The sequence below is a fragment of the Symphalangus syndactylus genome, chromosome 5 (genome assembly GCF_028878055.3).
Source record: "Symphalangus syndactylus isolate Jambi chromosome 5, NHGRI_mSymSyn1-v2.1_pri, whole genome shotgun sequence".
Classification (NCBI taxonomy): Eukaryota; Metazoa; Chordata; class Mammalia; order Primates; family Hylobatidae; genus Symphalangus; species Symphalangus syndactylus.
In genome coordinates, this window is record NC_072427.2 from 65,459,263 (window position 1) to 65,477,883 (window position 18,621).

Genomic DNA, 18,621 nt, shown 5'->3' on the forward strand with positions numbered 1-18,621 from the left:
ACACAAAAGAGTATGTACTGTATAACTGGATTTATGTAAAATTCTAGAATGGACAAAACTAAGCTATAGGGACAGCAGATCAGTGGTTGCCTGGGGCTTATGGGGGTTGGGGCAGTTGGCTGCAAAGAGGCATGAGAGAACTTTCTGGAATGATGGAAAGGCTCTGTCTTCATTGGGGTGGTGGTTACATGAGTGTATACCTTTGGAAAAATTCATCAAGCTGTTCTTTTTTTTTTTTTTTTTTGGAGACTGGATCTTGTTCTGTTGCCCAGGTTTTCTACAGCCTCGACCTCCTGGGCTCAAGCAATCCTCCTGCCTCAGCCTCCTGTGTAGCTATGATTACAGGCCTATGCCACTATGCCCAGCTAATTTTTAAATTTTTTGTAGAGGCAGAGTCTCACCATGTTGCCCAGGCTGGTCTCGGGCTCAAGCATTCCCCTCACTCAGCCTCCCAAGATGCTGGGATTACAGGCATGAGCTGCCATGCCCAGCCAAGCTGTTCTTTTTTTTTTTTTTCTGAGATGGAGTCTCACTCTGTCGCCCAGGCTGGAGTGCAGTGGCACGATCTCGACTCACTGCAACCTCTGCCGCCCAGGTTCAAGCAATTCTTCTGCCTCAGCCTCCCGAGTAGCTCGGATTACAGGCACCTGCCACTGTGCCTGGCTAATTTTGTTGTATTTTTAGTTGAGACGGGGTTTTACCGTCTTGGCCGGGCTGGTCTCGAACTCCTGACCTCGTGATCCACTCACCTTCGACTCCCAAATTGGTGGGATTACAGGCGTGAGCCACTGCGCCCGGCCAATTTTTGTATTTTTAGTAGAGACGGGGTTTCACTATGTTGGCCAGGCTAGTCTCAAACTCCTGACCTTAGGTAATCCGCCCGCCTCAGCCTCCCAAAGTGGTGGGATTACAGGCATGAGCTACCATGTACGGCCGAGCCCTCTTTTTCTAGTCTCCCCAAACTATGTTATGTCTCCTAAATTTTGAAAAAGTCCTTCTAAATATTCTAAAGCCACACTCCTTTAGACTTATTTCCAAGACCTCAGGGAGGCCTGCCAGTTCTTTTCAGGCCACTGTAACCGACCTGAAGTGTCCTCTTACCCAGACCTCATCTCCTTTGACCTCACCCTGGCAGGCCACTGGGACCTCACCTGCTCCTCAGAGCTGACCCTCCCTGACACCCCTTGTTTCTCCCTTAAGCTTTGAGTGCAGAGACCCAGGACATTCAGGATTCAGCCATAGGTGCTCAGGGAATACTGGGTGGCCTCTGGCCTGGGTTCTCCAAGACTTAAAAGCCACCCGCCCACAATGTCTGGTCCACCCAACGCCCTGGCCCTTGGGAGCTCATACTTTGGTGTCTCTCCTTAGGTATAAATAAAATAGTGTCAATAATTACATTTTGTCCTTGGCCTTTTTTTTTCTCTCCATGACCTGCAGGTCACCGTGGATGGTGGCTGGGCTTTACTATTCTTTCCCACTGAGAGTGCGGACGAAAGACCTCTGCAACAACACCTGTGAACTGCCCGGTGCCTGCATGGGCCCACTGCAGCCTCACCTCACACAATGCGGGCTGTGTAGACCAGAGCCAGAGAAAGTTAAAGCTGCTCATGCACTAGGGATAAACACAATTGACAGTGGTCACTGTCCTTCCAGAACATTTTTTTCATGAAAATATGTGGGCTTGTTTATAAGTGTGTGTTGGGGGGTCATTTGTTTTTAACAGGCTGGGCTCATGTTCTTTCAGCTCAATAAATATTTATTGATTAGCTACTGTATGCCAGGTACTGTTTTATATAACTGAAAATAATACTGTAACTTGCTGTTTTTTCTTTTTTTCTTCTTTTTTTTTTTTTTTTTTTTTTTGAGATGGAGTCTCCCTCTGTCGCCCAGGCTGGAGTGCAGTGGCACAATCTCGGCTCACTGCAAGCTCCGCCTCCCGGATTCATGCCATTCTCCTGCCTCAGCCTCTCCGAGTAGCTGGGACTACAGGCGCCCGCCACCACGCCCGGCTAATTTTTTGTAGTTTTAGTAGAGACGGGGTTTCACCGTGGTCTCGATCTCCTGACCTTGTGATCCGCCCGCCTAGGCCTCCCAAAGTGCTAGGATTACAAGCGTGAGCCACCGCGCCCGGCCTGTTTTTTCTTAAAAGCATAAAATCTTTCCACATCAGTACATAATGATCTCCATCATTATTATTGACAGTCACATGGTATTCCATAGCATGGCAGTTTCACAACTCCAGAATTTAACTAATTTCAGACATTCAGATTGTCTCCATATACTTTTCCATTACAAATAATGCTGCAGTGAATGCCTTTGTCATATGACCTTGTACACATTTGTAAATATTTCTAATAGACTCCTATAAGGGAAACTGCTTAATTAGAGCAAATGTACTGGCTGGGCGCAGTGGCTCACACCTGTAATCCCAGCATTTTCGGAGGCTGAGGCGGGCAGATCACCTAAGGTCAGGAGTTCAAGAGCAGCCTAGCTAACATGGCAAAAACCCATCTCTACTAAAGATACAAAAATTAGCTGGGCATGGTGGCATGTGCCTGTAGTCTTGGCTTCTCAGGATGCTGAGGCAGGAGAATCACTTGAACCTGGGAGGCAGAGGTTGCAGTGAGCGCCACTGCACTCCAGCCTGGGCGATAAAGCGAGACTCTGACTCATAAAAATAATAATAATAAAGTAAATATACTGAATTTTTTATTTTACTTTATTTTTTGAGACAAGGTCTTGCCAGAGCAGCAGTACACTGAGACAGCAGTACAGTGATGTGATCTCAGCTCACTGCGACCTCTGCCTCCCAGGTTCAGATGATCCTCCCGTCTCAGCCTTCCAAGTAGCTGGGATTATAGGCGCAGGCCACCATGCTCGGCTAATTTTTGTATTTTTAGTAGAGACAGACTTTCACTGTGTTGCCTAGGCTGGTCTCGAACTGCTTTTTTTTTTTTTTTTTTGCGACATAGTCTCACTCTGTCACCTAGGCTAGAGTGCAGTGGCACGATCTCAGCTCACTGCAACGTCCGCCTCCCAGGTTCAAGCATTTCTCCTGCCTCAGCCTCCCGAGTAGCTGAGACTACAGATGTGGGCCACCATGCCTATCTAATTTTTGTATTTTTAGTAAACAGGGTTTCACCATGTTGCCCAGGCTGATCTCGAACTCCTGATCTCAAGCGATCCACCCGCCTCGGCCTCCCAAGGTGCTGGGATTACAGGCGAGAGCCACTGCACCCCACCGAATGTTCTTAATGTTGTACATAGGTGCTATGGTTTGAATATTTGTACCCTCCAAACTCTTGTTGAAACTTAATCCCCAGTGTGGCAGTATTGGGAGGTGGGGCCTTTAAGAGGTGATTGGATAATGAGGGCTCTGCTCTCTCACAGATGGGTTCTTTCATTCATAAATTCGTGGATTAATGGGTTACTATGGGAGGGGAGCTGGTGGCTTTATAAGAAGAGGAAGAGAGACCTGAGCTAGCACATTAGCATGTTCAGCCCCCTCACCATGTGGTGCCTTGGGATGCTGCAGAGTTCCCACCAGCAAGAAGGCTTTCACCAGATACAGCCCCTTGACCTTGGACTTCTTAGCCTCCATAAGAGTAAGAAATATACTTCTTTTCTTTATAAATTGCTTGGTTTTAGATATTCTGTTATAAGCAACAGAAAACAGACTAAGATATCAGGTATCAAGATTGTACCCATTCATTCCGCTACTACTAGTGTACAAGAAGGCCCTTTCCCCTACTCCCTGTGGCCTAACTTCGGTAATTTTGTCAATTTGATAGATAAAAATAGGCAATAATCTTTTCAACAGAAATCAGCCTCAGCAGTCGATACTGACTGAGCAGTTTACAACCTTCAGCACAGGGCACTTCTAGAGTGTAAACAGAGAGGTGAAGCTCTGGCCACTCTCATGGGGAAGATTCGGACTTGGCTAACACTTGCACGATCAGTCATGTACATTCACACACTTGGTCTTCTTTCTCCCTCACCACCACCCTCTAAGGTAAATATCATTATCTCATTTTTTCAGATAAGGAAACAGGCCCAGAGAGACTAACTTCTCTAAATTAAAAAGTTAAGAAGTAACAGCCCAGGGGGTGGGGGAGTCTGAGAGTGAAGGGAAGAGTAGCAGAGGCAAGGCCATCATTAACCCTGGAGCTTGCATGGAGCCAGGGCTGGGTCTCAAGGCAAGGCCAGACCAAGGGAGGAGTGGAAGAGGGAATGACATGAAATTCTTTGCCATGGGCTGCAGACTGTGGAATCTGTTTTGCCTGTGCTCAAGGCTTGTCCTGGTTGGGCATGAGGTAGAGGCTGCAAAGAGTCCAGGGCCCTCAAATCCAGGGAGGGGAAGACCCCAGGTCTGGTAATGCAGATGGCCTGAGGAGAGAGTGGGCAGGGATGTTACCCTGGTGGTGTCGGAGGTGGGTTGGAGTTGATTATATGGGCGCAGGCCTTGTCCACAAGCAAATGGGAAACTTCTTCCATCCTCCTAGCCGGCCTGCCCAAAGCCCTTAGCACAGATCCCATTTCTCAAAAAACTATTAAAAAAAAAAAAAGAAAAAGAAAAGAAAAGTAAAAGAAAACCCCTCAACAGTCCTCTTTGCATAATGGTGGCTCTGAGCCTGGGAGTTCCAAGGACAGACTCGTGTCTAACCACCTCTGGCTCCAGCACATGCTGAGTGGTATTCAGCGCTCAGCATTCTGAAGAAATATTTTCAGCAGTCTTTGGGTGGGGACCCAGTAGGCAGCTAAGTGCCTTTCTCTGGAGATTCTGTTCCCCGGTGAAGGTCAGCTCAGCTGGACAGGCTTCCAGGGTCACAGAAACCTCTGTGGACCCACACGTACACGAGAAGCAGCCGCTCTGCAGGGGTGGCTTAATCTCAGCCCCTTTTCCCACACAACCTTGGTGCACAATATGCTACTCTCTGCCAGGAGTCTTAAGGGGAAGCTTAACACATGGTAGCATCACTGGAGTGGTGCTTTGCCAGTGTTTTCAGATGACAGAGGTCCAAAGAATATAGAAAAGGGCCTTGCATCCTGAACCTGGTGAAATTGTGGCCCAGGATCACAGGAAAAAAAACACACGTTTCCTCGGCCTTTTTATTTGTGAAAATAGTACAAATAATAGAAACTCTATTATTTGGTTGGTTATGTGTTTATTCTTGGGAAATGCATTTATATGCAGAGAGAAAAAGCAGAGGGAGAGAGAGCAAGCACATGCAAATTGTGGTAACATCAGTGAATCTGGGGAAAAGGTATTTGGAAATTTCTTGTACATTCAACTTTTCTGTAAGTTTGAAATTGTATCAAAATAAAAAGTGAGTACTCTGTTCCGCAGTGCATATACTAAAATTGGAACATACAGAGATTAGCATGGCCCCTGCGCAAGCATTGATCTGATGGTTTGGATTTTTTTTTTTTTTTTTGAGACGGAGTCTCGCTCTATCGCCCAGGCTGGAGTGCAGTGGCGCGATCTCGGCTCACTGCAAACTCCGCCTCCCGGGTTCACGCCATTCTCCTGCCTCAGCCTCCCGAGTAGCTGGGACTACAGGCATCTGCCACCGTGCCTGGCAAATTTTTTGTATTTTTTTTTTTTTTTGAGACGGAGTCTCGCTCTGTCGCCCAGGCTGGAGTGCAGTGGCGCAATCTCGGCTCACTGCAAGCTCCGCCTCCCGGGTTCACGCCATTCTCCCGCCTCAGCCTCTCCGAGCTGCTGGGACTACAGGCGCCCGCCACCACGCCCGGCTAATTTTTTTAATATTTTTAGTAGAGACGGGGTTTCACCGTGGTCTCGATCTCCTGACCTTGTGATCCACCCGCCTCGGCCTCCCAAAGTGCTGGGATTACAAGCGTGAGCCACCGCGCCCGGCCTAATTTTTTGTATTTTTAGTAGAGACAGGGTTTCACTGTGTTAGCCAGGATGGTCTCGATCTCCTGACCTCGTGATCTGCCTGCCTTGCCCTCCCAAAGTCCTGGGATTACAGGTGTGAGCCACCGTGCCCGGCTGGTTTGGATAGTTTGTCCCTTCCAAATCTCATGTTAAAATGTGACCTCAGGCCGGGCATGGTGGCTCACTCCTGAAATCCCAATGCTTTGAGAGACCAAGGTGGGTGGATCACCTGAGGTCAGGAGTTCGAGACCAGCCTGGCCAACATGGTGAAACCCCTATCTCTACTAAAAATACAAAAAGTGAGCCAGGCGTGGTGGCACATGCCTTTAATCCCAGCTACTCAGGAGGCTGAGGCAGGAGAATTACTTGAACCTGGGAGGTCGCAGTGAGCCAAGATTGTGCCATTGCACTCCAGCCTGGGCAACAAGAGCGAAACTCCATCTCAAAAAAAAAAAAAAGTGACCTCCAATGTTGGAGGTGGGCCTAATGGGAGATGTTTGGGTCATGGCAGCAGATGCCTCATGAATGGCTTGGTGCTGTCCTTACGGTGGTGAGTGAGCTCTCACTCTGAGTTCACGTGAGATCTGCTTGTTTAAAAAAGCCTGGCACCGCCTCTCTCTCTTTCTCTCTCTCTCTCTGGTTGTTTAAAAGAGCCTGGCACCTCCTCTCTCTCTCTCTCTCTCTCTCTCTCACTTGGTCCCTCTCTTGCCATGTGACACACTGGGTCCACTTTGCCTTCCACCATGATTGTAAGCTTCCTGAGGCCTCACCAGCAGCAGATGCTGGTGTCATGCTTCTCATACAGCCTGTAGAACCGTAAGCCAAATAAACCACTTTTCTTTATAAATTACCCAGTCTCAGATATTCCTTTTTTTTCGAGACAGGATCTCACTCTGTCACCCAGGCTGGAGTGCAGTGGCACAATCTTGGAACTGACTCCCGGGCTCAAGTGATACTCCCACCTTAGCTTCCTGGGTAGGTGGGATTACAGGCGTGCGCCACCACCTGGCTAATTTTTTGTATTTTTTGTAGAGACAGGGTTTTGCCATGTTGCCCAGGCTGGTCTTGAACTCCTGAGCTCAAGCAATCCACCCATCTCAGCCTTCAAAAGTGCTGGGTTTACAGGCATGGGCCACCGCACCTCAGATATTCCTTTAGAGCAATGCAAAGTGGACTGATACAGATGACATGCAAATTTGTGAAGTGTTCCATATTTTTTACGGCATGTTCTCATTTATAAGTGGAGCTAAATGTGTACACGTGAACACAGAGTGTGGAATAGTAGACACTGGAGACTTGGGAGGGTAGGAGGGTGGGAGGTGGGTGAAGGATGGGAAATCAGGAGGTACAATGTGCATTATTTAGATGATTATTACACTAAAAGCCCAGACTTCACCACTGTGTAATATATCTATGTAACAAAACTTCACCTGTACCCCTTAAATTTATATTTATTTATTTATTTGTTTATTTTTTTTTTTTGAGACAGAGTCTCACCCTGTCACCCAGGCTGGAGTGCAGTGGCGGGTCTCTGCTCACTGCAACCTCCGCCTCCCAGGTTCAAGCAATTCTCCTGCCTCAGCTTCCCTAGTAGCTGATATTACAGGCGTGAGCCACCGTGCCTGGCCAAATTTATATTTTTAAAAAGTAACAAAAAGAATTACAAAAACCAGAGGAGCATTTTTAGGTAAATTAATCTTCATTCCCACAAGACTAGCGCAAGATTGGGTTTAAATTTTGCATAGATTTTGATTTTTGTTGTTGTTGTTGAGACAGGGTCTTGCTCTGTCACCAAGGCTGGAATGCAGAGGCATGATCACTGCTCACTGCAGCCTCAACCTCCTGAGCTCAAGCAATCCTCCTACCTCAGCCTTCCAAGTAGTTGCACCACAGACACACATCACCACACTTGGCTAATTTTTTTAGAGATGGGGTCTATGTTGCTCAAGCTGCTCTCAAACTCCTGACTCAAGCAATCCACCCACCTCAGCCTCCTAAAGATTTTGTGGTTTCTTTTTTAAATATGAAAAGACATGTTATTATTATTATTAGTGCATACACCAGATTGCACTTTCTCCAATGGCAAATGAGGCAGAGGGTAATATTTCTCTTTAATTCCCCAAGAACCTCAATATCATCTGTCTTCTGGAGGATCCAGTTTCTTCTGACATCTGTGCTAATGTCCACGAAGATGCCAACCATACTTAGTATAAAGAACATTTTGCTAAGTTGTTCTATTATGGGTTCTCGCTCAAGGTGTTCACTTTTTTCTTCTCTAGTTTTCAGCACTTGAACATGTGTTTCTTCATTATTATACACAGGATCTGGTCAAGGGATAGGTTTTGTGCATTCATATGGAATGTCTACAGAAGGATGGTAACATACTATTGTCCTGGCATCAGATGTCAAAGCAAAGTCTACTTTGCAATTGTAGTCACCTGGAAAAGAAGAGTATGTAGATTTATGACAAACATAAGGCTCCATTTTGGATTGAAGATAAATATTTGCAGATAGTTCTCTTTGATACCACCCATCTTACTGCTGCTACTGCCATGTAGCAAGATGCTTATCAGGTAGTATGAAAAAAGATGCTTCAAAGAGAATCTGCTTCTGGGCACATCAATTTTCATCCGTGCTTAACAGCTGCTCACCATGAGCCCATCATCTTGTCTCCTTATTTTTGTATAGCTCTTAAATTATTTTTACCCAGTTGTAATCGTGGACAAATTTGTAGTCTGCTTTTTTCACTTAACATTAGTTATAAACTGTTTTCCATACTGCTGCATATTCTTTGTAATTATCATTTTAATGAGTTATAATTTAATTGTTTTACTTGAATTTGTTTGTTTTTTTTTTTTTTTTTTTTTTTTTTGAGAGTCTTACTCTGTCACCCAGGCTGGAATGCAGTGGCATGATCACAGCTCACTGCAGCCTCGACCTCCCGGGTTCAGTTGATCCTCCCACCTCAGGCTGGCACGTGCCACCAGGCCTGGCTAATTTTTTTGTATTTTTTATGGGGGGGGGGGTTTCACCATGTTGCCCAGGCTGGTCTCAAACTCCTGTGTTCAAGCATTCCTCCTGCCTCAGCCTCTCAAAGTGTTGGGATTACAGGCATGAGCCATCGCACCTGGCCAATTTATAATATTATATATCGTAATTTCTATTCTCCTGTTGGTGGACACGTAAGAGGAAGAGGATACTGGTTCATCATGAGCTCTGTACCAGGTGCTGCCCACCGCAGGCTACGTACAGGCATTATCTTGTTTGACCCTCATGATCTTGCTATGCCCCAGGCTCTGTTTTAGTATTGGGAACACATCAGTAAATTAATAGACAAAATGGAACTTACATTCTAGTTGGGGTCAGGGTCGGGGGGAGATGTACAATTAAAAGTCTACATAATGCTGAAGAATTAAATGTTGAAGGAGTTTAAATTTTGAAAGTGTTTGCTATACATAATTGTCCTGCATTATTATTATTTTATTTATTTACTTATTTTGAGATGGATTTTCCCTCTGTTGCCCAGGCTGGAGTGCAGTGGTGTGATCTCAGCTCACTGCAACCTTTGCCTCCTGGGTTCACGCGATTCTCCTGCCTCAGTAGGAGTAGCTGGGACTACAGGCGCGCACCACCATGCCCGGCTAATTTTTGTATTTTTAGTAGAGACGGGGTTTCACCATATTGACCAGGCTGGTCTCGAACTGCTGACCTTGTAATCCACCCACCTCAGCCTCCCAAAGTGCTGAGATTACAGGCGTGAGCCACTGTGCCTGGCCATTGTCCTGCATTGTTATAAAGAGTTTTCAGCATGTTTTTAAAAAAAGGATATACATAATAAATGAGAAAAGTATGTATTATAAGATGCCAAATAATGTGGAAAAACAGCAGAGTAAGGAGAGTAACGGGTGTAGGAGGAGGGAGTGTTTTCATTTGAAATAGAGTAGTTGGGGTAGACCACACCAAGAATATTTGAGCAAAGACTTGGAGATGAGAGCAATCCCTGAATAACACATGAACAAATCAAATAACTTTTACAATACATTCTAACTACGCCGTTAGAAAGCAGGCATTAGAATGGCTAAGATCCCAAGAGGGGCTGGTGAAACTTGTGTATATCTACATCATTGGCTAAAAAATAAATCAGCCCAGTTCTTTTGTGAAGCGTTATGTCAATTCACACAGCCATTTAAAATATTAATGACTTTTGACCTGGGAATCCCACTCCTGGGAATTTGTCCTAAGGAAATTTTTGCAAAGAAGAGAAAAAGCTCTCTGTGGAAAGATCACTGCAGCAGTATCCATTTGTCTTAGTCAGGTCTAACCTTAGTCAGGTTTATTTCTCACAGTTCCAAGGTTGGAGTCTGAGACTTGGGGGCCAGCAGGGTCCAGTTCTGGGAGAAAGCCCTCTTCTGGGTCTCCAACTGTATTAGTCCATTCTCACACTGCTATAAGAACATACCGGAGACTGGGTAATTTATAAAGGAAAGAGGTTTAATTGGCTCACGGTTTGGCATGGCTGGGGAGGCCTCAGGAAACTTGCATTCATGGCAGAAGGGGAAGCAAATATGTTCTTCACAGGGTGGCAGGAAGGAGAAGAATGAGAGCCGATCGAAGGGGGAAGCCCCTTCTAAAACCATCAGATCTTGGCTCACGCTTGTAATCCCAGCACTTTGGGAGGCCGAGGCGGGTGGATCACAAGGTCAGGAGATCGAGACCACGGTGAAACCCCGTCTCTACTAAAAAATACAAAAAATTAGCCGGGCGTGGTGGCGGGCGCCTGTAGTCCCAGCTACTCGGAGAGGCTGAGGCAGGAGAATGGCGTGAACCCGGCAGGCGGAGCTTGCAGTGAGCCGAGATTGCGCCACTGCACTCCACCCCGGGCGACAGAGCGAGACTCCGTCTCAAAAAAAAATAAAATAAAAAATAAAAAATAAAAAAAAAATAAAACCATCAGATCTTGTGAGAACTTACTATCACAAGAATGGCATGGGGGAAACTGCCCCCATGATTCAATTACCTCCCACTGGGTCCTTCCCACCACACGTGGGGATTGTGGGAACTACAGTTCAAGATGAGACTTGGGTTGGGACATAGCCAAACCATATCACCAACTGTCCACTTATCATTGTATCCTCACATGGCAGAAGAGAACTAGCTAGGTCTCTGGCCCCTTTTTGTAAGGGCACTAATCCCATTGATAAAGGGTCCACTCTCATGACCTAATTACCTCCCCAAAGTTCCATCTCCATATACCATCACATCAGGATCAGTGTTTCAACATGTATATTTTAGAGGGTCACAAACACACAATCCATTGCACCATCAAAGTGAGGAAGTGATGGGCTCAGAATGGTCTTGGAGTCAGATGTCGGGGTCTGAAGGCTTGGCTGTATGATCTGCCTCTTGGTATCTGTGTGGTCTTGGGTTTAGTGACTTGATCTTCCCAAGCCCATGCCTGCCATGATGGAAGGAAGGAAATCAGTTTGGGAAAGTCCTGGGGGACCAGACTGTGGAGGGTCTTGACTGCTAAGCCAGTGACTCCAGGCTCTGTGCAGTCAGCAGGAGAATTATTACAGGTATTTGATCAGAGCTGTGCATCAGGAAGATTAACGTGACGGTGGCATATAAGATGAATGGGATGGGGGAGAATGCAGAGGTGGGGAGGCCACTTAGGAGGCTTCTGCAGTAGTCTACATGAGAGGCAATGACTAATTAAATGAAACAGCCCAAATTGTATGAGCACCTCAGGTGATGAGCCATTATCATAAATCTCCAGCCTCCCCATAGCATCTGTTTTAAAGTCTGCACTGAACAGAAATATTACAGAATAATGCTTTATATTTCTAACCCTTTGCAGTTCAAGAAGTGCTTTCATGAGCATTATCTCATTTGATCTAGGGTGTTTACAAATTGATATTTTGAAGGAGTTTTTCCACATACTGAAATTGGGCCTATAGATTTATAGTTTTTAGGGCCCGCCCCTTCTCTCCTCCTCCACTCAGCTTCCTTTCGTTCAGTCTTCAGGCACTTCATGGTTCTTTATTCCTTTTCACAACCAAAAAAAAAAAAAAAAAAAAAAAAAATAGTGCATGCTGAACAACACACCAGGCTCCTTGCTAAGTCCCTCCAAAAGCAGGGAAGTCATCAGTGTGCGAGATTTGAGCACATGTGGTTTATTTAATCATTCGTTCATCTTTCTCTGATTGCAGTGGAGTTTCACATGTTCCACCATATGCTGTCCCTGAAATGCTCTGCACACACCAGTGGGAGCCCACGAGGGGGCCTAGCCTTTGCCTTCCCTCCTTGTCTGCTAGGATGGAAGGAGGAAATTAGGTTGGGAAAGTCCTGTGGGACCAGATTGTGGAGGAGCTTGACTGCTAAGCCAAGGACTCCAGGCTCTATGCTGTCAGCAAGAGAAACATAGGTATTTGATCAGAGCTGCCCATGAGGTAGGTTAATCCAGCAGCGACTCCCTTAATCCAGCAGTGACTCCCTCCAGCTTTAGCCCTTCCCCAGCCTCAGGGTTGGGGGGAGTGTCTTCTGCTGGAGTCCCCCAAAGGGGTCCCAAGTCACACAGACACAATTCAGGAGACACAGGACTAGCGATCACCCAGGAGGCCTGCAGCCGGGGTCTTCACTGTGATTGAGGCTTCCTAACTCTGGCTTCTTGGGCTTCCAGAGGCACTAATGAGCAGGGCTGAGCAGTTAATTAAGACTGTGCTCTGTTCCACATCATCACGCAGCACAGCTACAACTGCTGGGAGGAAGGGGAAGGAGAGAAGACTGGGAAGATGCCTTTAGCCCTGTCTTCCCACTCTGAACCTACTTGCTCTCCAGGCCCTCCAGTGCAGCAAGGGGGGTTGGTAAAGCCATGGGATGAGGGAACAGCTACAGGAGATGGCTGCCCAGGGCTGGGGAAATAGCGTTCAGACACCAGCCAGCTGTTGTTGCTCCATTCTGCATCCCAAATGGGGTGCCAATGGGCCAAGCCATGATTTTCTCAGAGGTGAGGACCCCGTCTTTTTTTTTTTTTTTTTTTTAAGACGGAGTCTCGCTCTGTCGCCCAGGCTGGAGTGCAGTGGCGCAATCTCGGCTCACTGCAAGCTCCACCTCCTGGGTTCACTCCATTCTCCTGCCTCAGCCTCCCGAGTAGCTGGGACTACAGGCGCCTGCCACCATACCCGGCTAATTTTTTGTATTTTTTAGTAGAGACGGGGTTTCACCGTGTTAGCCAGGATGGTCTCGATCTCCTGACCTCGTGATCCGCCCGCCTCGGCCTCCCAAAGTGCTGGGATTACAAGCGTGAGCCACCTCGACCGGCCTGGGACCCCCTGTCTTGCAACCAGCCTGGCACTACAGGCCCTGCAGCAGGAGGGGGCTGTGATCTGGCCAGGGGGAGCTGGGTGGAGGGCGAGTATGACACATGCAGTTACGAGTCTGGGACCTTCTCTGGCTCACATCCCAGAACAGGGGCCTCTCTTGGTGAGTGCCCACTGCAAGAACAAGTACTCAGTGAGCAACACAGAGCCAAGCTCTGGAGGTTCACAGGTCACACTACAAGCCAGTTCATTCCATGGAACACACTCTCCAGTGGAGAAGTGGAGGTCAAAACAGAGTCATGACTGCTATGATGGTGATGAGAAAAAGTTCCATGGGGCCACAGAGTCGCCTAGGGGAGACTGAGGACAGCTTCACTTATATGGTGGCACTTGAGCTGAACCTTGAAGTAGAGGAGGGATTCACCAGAAAATATGGTTTTGGCAAAGGGAATAGAGAACAAAGGCAGGTGGTATGAGATAGTCGGCTGCCAGGAGACATGGTAGGCCTGGCCGAGAGCATGAGTGGAGCAAGAAGGGAAGGATTCTGGAGAAAGGAACCTAGAGAATCTAGAATTCAAAAGGACCACCAGGGGCTCCAGGCCTGGCAGGAGCGACTAACAGGATGACCCACTTTCCCCAACTTACACCACCTCAGGCGCTGGGCAGATGCTCTGTGACTTTATCAGGATCCCTGGGGAGTGGTGCCAGCCCCAGGTGCTGAGCTGGAGAAGGGATCACAGAGGAATCAAGGGACTCAAGGAAGGAAACCAGCTGGAGGGAAGGGGCTTGGGCAGAACAAAAGAGGAAGGGGCTTGGCCCTGGGCTGTCATCCACTCCTGAAGCCCATGCAGGGAAACAGTGAATGATGCAGTGCCTGTGTCCCGAGGTCCCGGCCTTGTGTGGGGCCATCGGGGCACCAGCAGCCTTCCTGTCTCCTGCCCATTGTTCTGGGGGCCACAGGTACCTGAAGGTTTCCAGAACCCAGGGAAGAGGCCAGAGGTTCAGTAATAGCTCTATAGGAGCAGAACTAGAGAGTGATGACCAACTCCCAAAATACAGAACCTTTATTTTGAGCTCTACAATACATGTCAGTCAGAGAAAGAAAGGTTCAAGTCTCAAAAATGCTGGATCTTGGCTGGGCGCGGTGGCTCATGCCTGTAATCCCAGCACTTTGGGAGGCTGAGGTGGGCGGATCACTTGAGGTCAGGAGTTCGAGACCAGCCTGGCCAACATGGTGAAACCCCGTCTCTACTAAAAATAGAAAAATTAGCCAGGCATGGCGGTGGGCACCTGTAATCTCAGCTACTGGGGAGGCTGAGGCAGGAGAATTGCTTCAACCTGGGAGGTTGAGGTTGCAGTGAGCCGAGATAGTGCCACTGCACTCCAGCCTGGGTGATAGAGTAAGACTCCGCCTCAAAAAAAAAAAAAAAGCTGGAGCTTCAGTAATGCTGACCACTTTCAAATATATGTAATCAGCACTCATTTCAAATAGTCTTTTAGCAGCATGCTAACTTATGACTACAAGGTCTACGGTCCCCTCTCCTGCCAAGTGTCCCCTTCCCCTGTATGAGTGGCCTGGAGGCAGTTCTCCAAGGGGATGTGGGGATTGTACTCCTGTATAAAAGAAAGCCTGTGGTGCTGCTGTGTTAAGTTACCCACCTATTGGCTGGTGAGTGCCCCCTTCATGTCTTTCCTGAAGGTGGATTTTCAGTAAATAAGAAGACCACATTTTTTATTCTGAGGCTGTGGTCTTGTTTTCCATAGCAGTGTGTCCCAGAAAGCTCGAGATCTCTTGCATGGCCATGATGTGAAAGTCTGGAAATGGGATCCACCGGTAAGCTGTGTTCTCCACGGAGCTCACCCGAGGCTGCCCTGCACCCCTCGCCTCTCCCTCAAGGGGTCGCAGGGCACCTGTGGGCACCTCTTTCTGTTGCCTGTATGTCCGCCCCAATAGGAGAAAGAGAGGGCATAGAGGGAAATGAGTCTCCTTCACTGGTTCGAATTAGGGGGAAGCCTGTCAGTCCAAGCCCCCCTCAAATTCAGGCAACAACCAATCGGCTTCCCTTCCTGTGCCCTTGTCAGAGAAGAGGCTGCTGGGCCCAGGCCTGTCCCTTTCCTCCAACCTGGCAGGCATGAGAAGCAACTGTGGAGGAATTTTAGAGCTGGGAGAAGCAGAGGGAGGATTGGAATGCGTTTTATTTTCTTTGAACTTTTCCATTTATAATATTTCTATTTTTAAAAGAATAATTTGGTTCTTTTTTAATTTAGCATATTTTCCTTAGAGCAGTAAAGGCTTTTGCAATATAGAAAAGGTGACATTTGATCTGAAGGAGTCTGGGGGAGCTCTGAGTATAGGGAACTGACCTTTAATACCCACCCATGAGCGCTGCCGCCTGGGGGCCTGAGGTCTAGTGCTTGCCACAGGTCAGCTCACCGCAGGAGCCTGCCGGTGACCAGCCTGTCCCTCTTCCCATGGGTTCTCTAGCTGGCTCTGACTAAAGCCCTGTCTCTCTCTTGGCTCTCTCTCCAACTGTCCCACTTCTCCGCTTCTCCCTTTCTTCATTCAGCCCAGCCCAGAAGCCCTGAGGGCTGGGCCAGAGGGAAGCAGTTGTTGCTGTTTTTCCCCAGCTCCTGCTCAAACCTGACACCCACAGAAAGGTCAAGCCCACGTGGTTCTGCACATCCCTGCCTGGCCTGCCCTGGCTGTTACCATGACGACTGCTGGGCTGGGAATGTCCTTCGCCACCTCTACTCAGCACACTGGTGGCTGTCCCACGCTCCATCCTCAGAAAAGCTGCTCCTGCCAGGGGTTCTGGAGTTACAGGGCCTTTGGGAATAAGAGAGACCGACAGAGACCAGGAAGATAGACAGATACAGTCAGAGGCACACACACTAACAGAGTCAAAGAGAGACAGGCATACCATCGGAGCACGGAGAGTGCGAAGGTGCGAGGAAGTGAGGTGGCAACACAGCCTCAGCCGCGCAGGACTGCAGGAAAAATAAAGCAAAGTGGAGCCTGAGACAGAGACAAGAGACAAAGGGAGGCACAGGGGACATGGGGGCCCGTGGCACCTCAGCAAGAGGCCAGGCAGAGGAAGAGAGGAAAGGCAGAGACCAGGGCAGTCAGCTCTCAGCTGCCCCTGCTCCCATCCCAGGAAATTTCCTTGCCCAATAGGTCTCTCTTGGCCTCATCCTCTCTGAGATGTCAGGCAGGGTCTGTCTGAGTTGATTTGCTGGCCAGGCTGTTCCTCTGGCTGGACAACATTTGCCACCTTAAGAGGGCCCTCCCCTAATAACAGTGATCAAATTGTTGCCACCCTGACACACACACACACACACACACACCCCACTCCTTGCCCTTGATTCCATGTTACCCCAAACTCATCATAAATATCTACTCAGCCTCACTTCGCCCAGGCGGTGAAATGGGCATTGGAACAGTGAGCAGGGTTGATTTTCAAATTGCAGCAAAATCTAGGGAATAAGTGTGAATCTCAGAGATGATGAAGCCCCTGGAGGTAATGAATGGGCAAGAAGAGGGAAAAGACAGACTGAACAGTGAGTACCAGACAAGAGTGTGGGGGCAAGAGGGTGGGAGAAGGGATCAGGGAAGAGAGAGACGGGCTCAGCGCTCTGACCAGGGCAAGCCAGAGGAGCGGTAACAGGAGGGCTGGGCCAACTGGACTGGCCTTCAGGGCCTGGCAGGGAACCCTGCCTCCAACATCAGTGCCATGATTTCCCATCTTTGAAGTGTCTCCAAGGCTTTGAGGGAGGCTTCTCAGGGTCTTTGAATTCTTTGTCGTTCTTCTTAGCATTTTCTTTTTTCTTTTTCTTTCTTTTTTTTTTTTTTTTTGAGGTGGCGTCTCGCTCTGTTGCCCATGCTGGAGTGCAATGGCGTGATCTCGGCTCACTGCAACCTCCGCCTCCCAGGTTCAAGCTATTCTCCTCCTTCAGCCTCCCGAGTAGCTGGAATTACAGGCGCCTGCACCATGCCTGGCTAATTTTTTTGTATTTGTAGTAGAGACAGGGTTTCACCATGCTGGCCAGGCTGGTCTCCAACTCCTGACCTCAGGTGATCCGCCCGCCTTGGCCTCCCAAAGTGCTGGGATTACAGGTGTGAGCCACCACGCCCAGCCCAGCATTTTCTTCTTAGAAAATGATTAGGCTGTCAACACAGGAAACTCTGGGGCCGGGCCAGTCTCTCACCTGTCCTAACCTTGACCACAGTGTGGAAGGACAGTAGAGTCAGTGCCCCTAATGTCACCATGTTCCAAGGTCACATATGAGTGTTGAACAGGTGCCAGCCTGGAGCGTCCATTGCCCTGATGCCCTCAGTCCAGACAGCCCAGTGAGAAGCTGGGCCAAGAAGAAAGACCTGAATCCAAGAGAACAGTGGGTGGACATTCAGACTAGGCTAGGCTGAACTTGCCCCTGGGGAGAACCACTTCCCACACTGGGCCACAGAGGCCGAAATGTCAAAACCAAGGGTCCCACACAGCCCTGGAAGGCGGATCCTGGCCTGGGCGGGAAAGGGACTGTGCCAGATGCTCATGCGCTGCCTCAGATCCCTCCAGCCCATTTCCGTGACCAGCTGCAGCTGCAGCGGATGCTTCCGGTACATGCCCAGTTTCCCACCTCTCTCCTCTGCATGAGGCTTTTCTCAGCCCCTGCAGGGCTGCCTGAAAGTGGCAGGGGCTTAATACTCCAAAGAGCAAACCTCAACCAATGAAGGATGGGCATTGGTGGAACTACAACCCAGATGTGCCCCATCAGTCAGTGGCAAAATTCTGAGCTGTAATTTTTTTTTTTTTTGAGACGGAGTCTCGCTCTGTCACCCAGGCTGGAGTGCAGTGGCTCCATCTCGGCTCACTGCAACCTCTGCCTCCCGGGTTCAAGCAATTCTCCTGTCTCATCCTCCCAAGTAGCAGGGACTACGGGCACACACCACCACACCCGGCTAATTTTTGTATTTTTAGTAGAGACATGGTTTTGCCATGTTGGCCAGGCTGGTCTCGAACTCCTGACCTCAGGTGATCCACCTGCCTCAGCCTCCCAAAGTGCTGGGATTACAGGCCACCGTGTTCAGCCTGAGCCATGATCTTTATGTCTCCTCAGAGTGATCCCAGGGCGACAGCCCTAACTACCCACAGTGGACCTACTCAACACAGGGAGCTGTCTCATTCTCCTCACTCCCTCACTCCTGCTCACCCCCTAAAATCAGCCACCTACATACAGGTCCTTGTCTCATGGTACATGTTCAGAGAACATAAAACAGCACAAGAGCAACCCTTTTGTGATCTTCCAGCCCAAGAGTCTGTCCCTCAGGGTTGGGCTAAGATAAGAACTGTTGGAGGGCTCTGCCTCTGACCACTGATTGGTAGGTGATCAGGTGTTTGTCATTAT

The 18,621-nt window shown here is 48.5% G+C and overlaps 1 protein-coding gene, 1 long non-coding RNA gene, 1 other non-coding gene and 1 pseudogene across 4 annotated transcripts in view; 2 read left to right on the plus strand and 2 right to left on the minus strand.

The window, feature by feature from the left end:
- Nucleotides 1-18,621, plus strand: part of LOC134736641 (uncharacterized) — a 47,049-nt gene that overhangs the window by 16,552 nt on the left and 11,876 nt on the right. The window contains exon 2 of the long non-coding RNA XR_010120757.1: nt 14,983-15,052. This is a non-coding gene — a long non-coding RNA (uncharacterized lncRNA). The remainder of the gene's footprint in view (nt 1-14,982; nt 15,053-18,621) is intronic.
- LOC129483627 (U6 spliceosomal RNA) lies at nt 5,332-5,434 on the plus strand. Its single transcript, XR_008658142.1, has one exon. It is a non-coding gene; the product is annotated as a U6 spliceosomal RNA (small nuclear RNA).
- CCDC32 (coiled-coil domain containing 32) overlaps nt 7,095-18,621 on the minus strand; it is a 36,195-nt gene continuing 24,668 nt past the window's right edge. The window contains exon 4 of the mRNA XM_055278734.2: nt 7,095-8,337. Coding sequence (XP_055134709.1) covers nt 8,334-8,337 — 4 coding nt within the window. The 3' untranslated portion in view covers nt 7,095-8,333. The remainder of the gene's footprint in view (nt 8,338-18,621) is intronic.
- Nucleotides 7,519-14,378, minus strand: LOC129482647 (large ribosomal subunit protein mL42-like; annotated as a pseudogene). The gene is made up of 2 exons (XR_008657790.2): nt 10,867-14,378; nt 7,519-10,552 (listed from the first exon to the last, which is right to left on the minus strand). The product of XR_008657790.2 is annotated as a large ribosomal subunit protein mL42-like (transcript).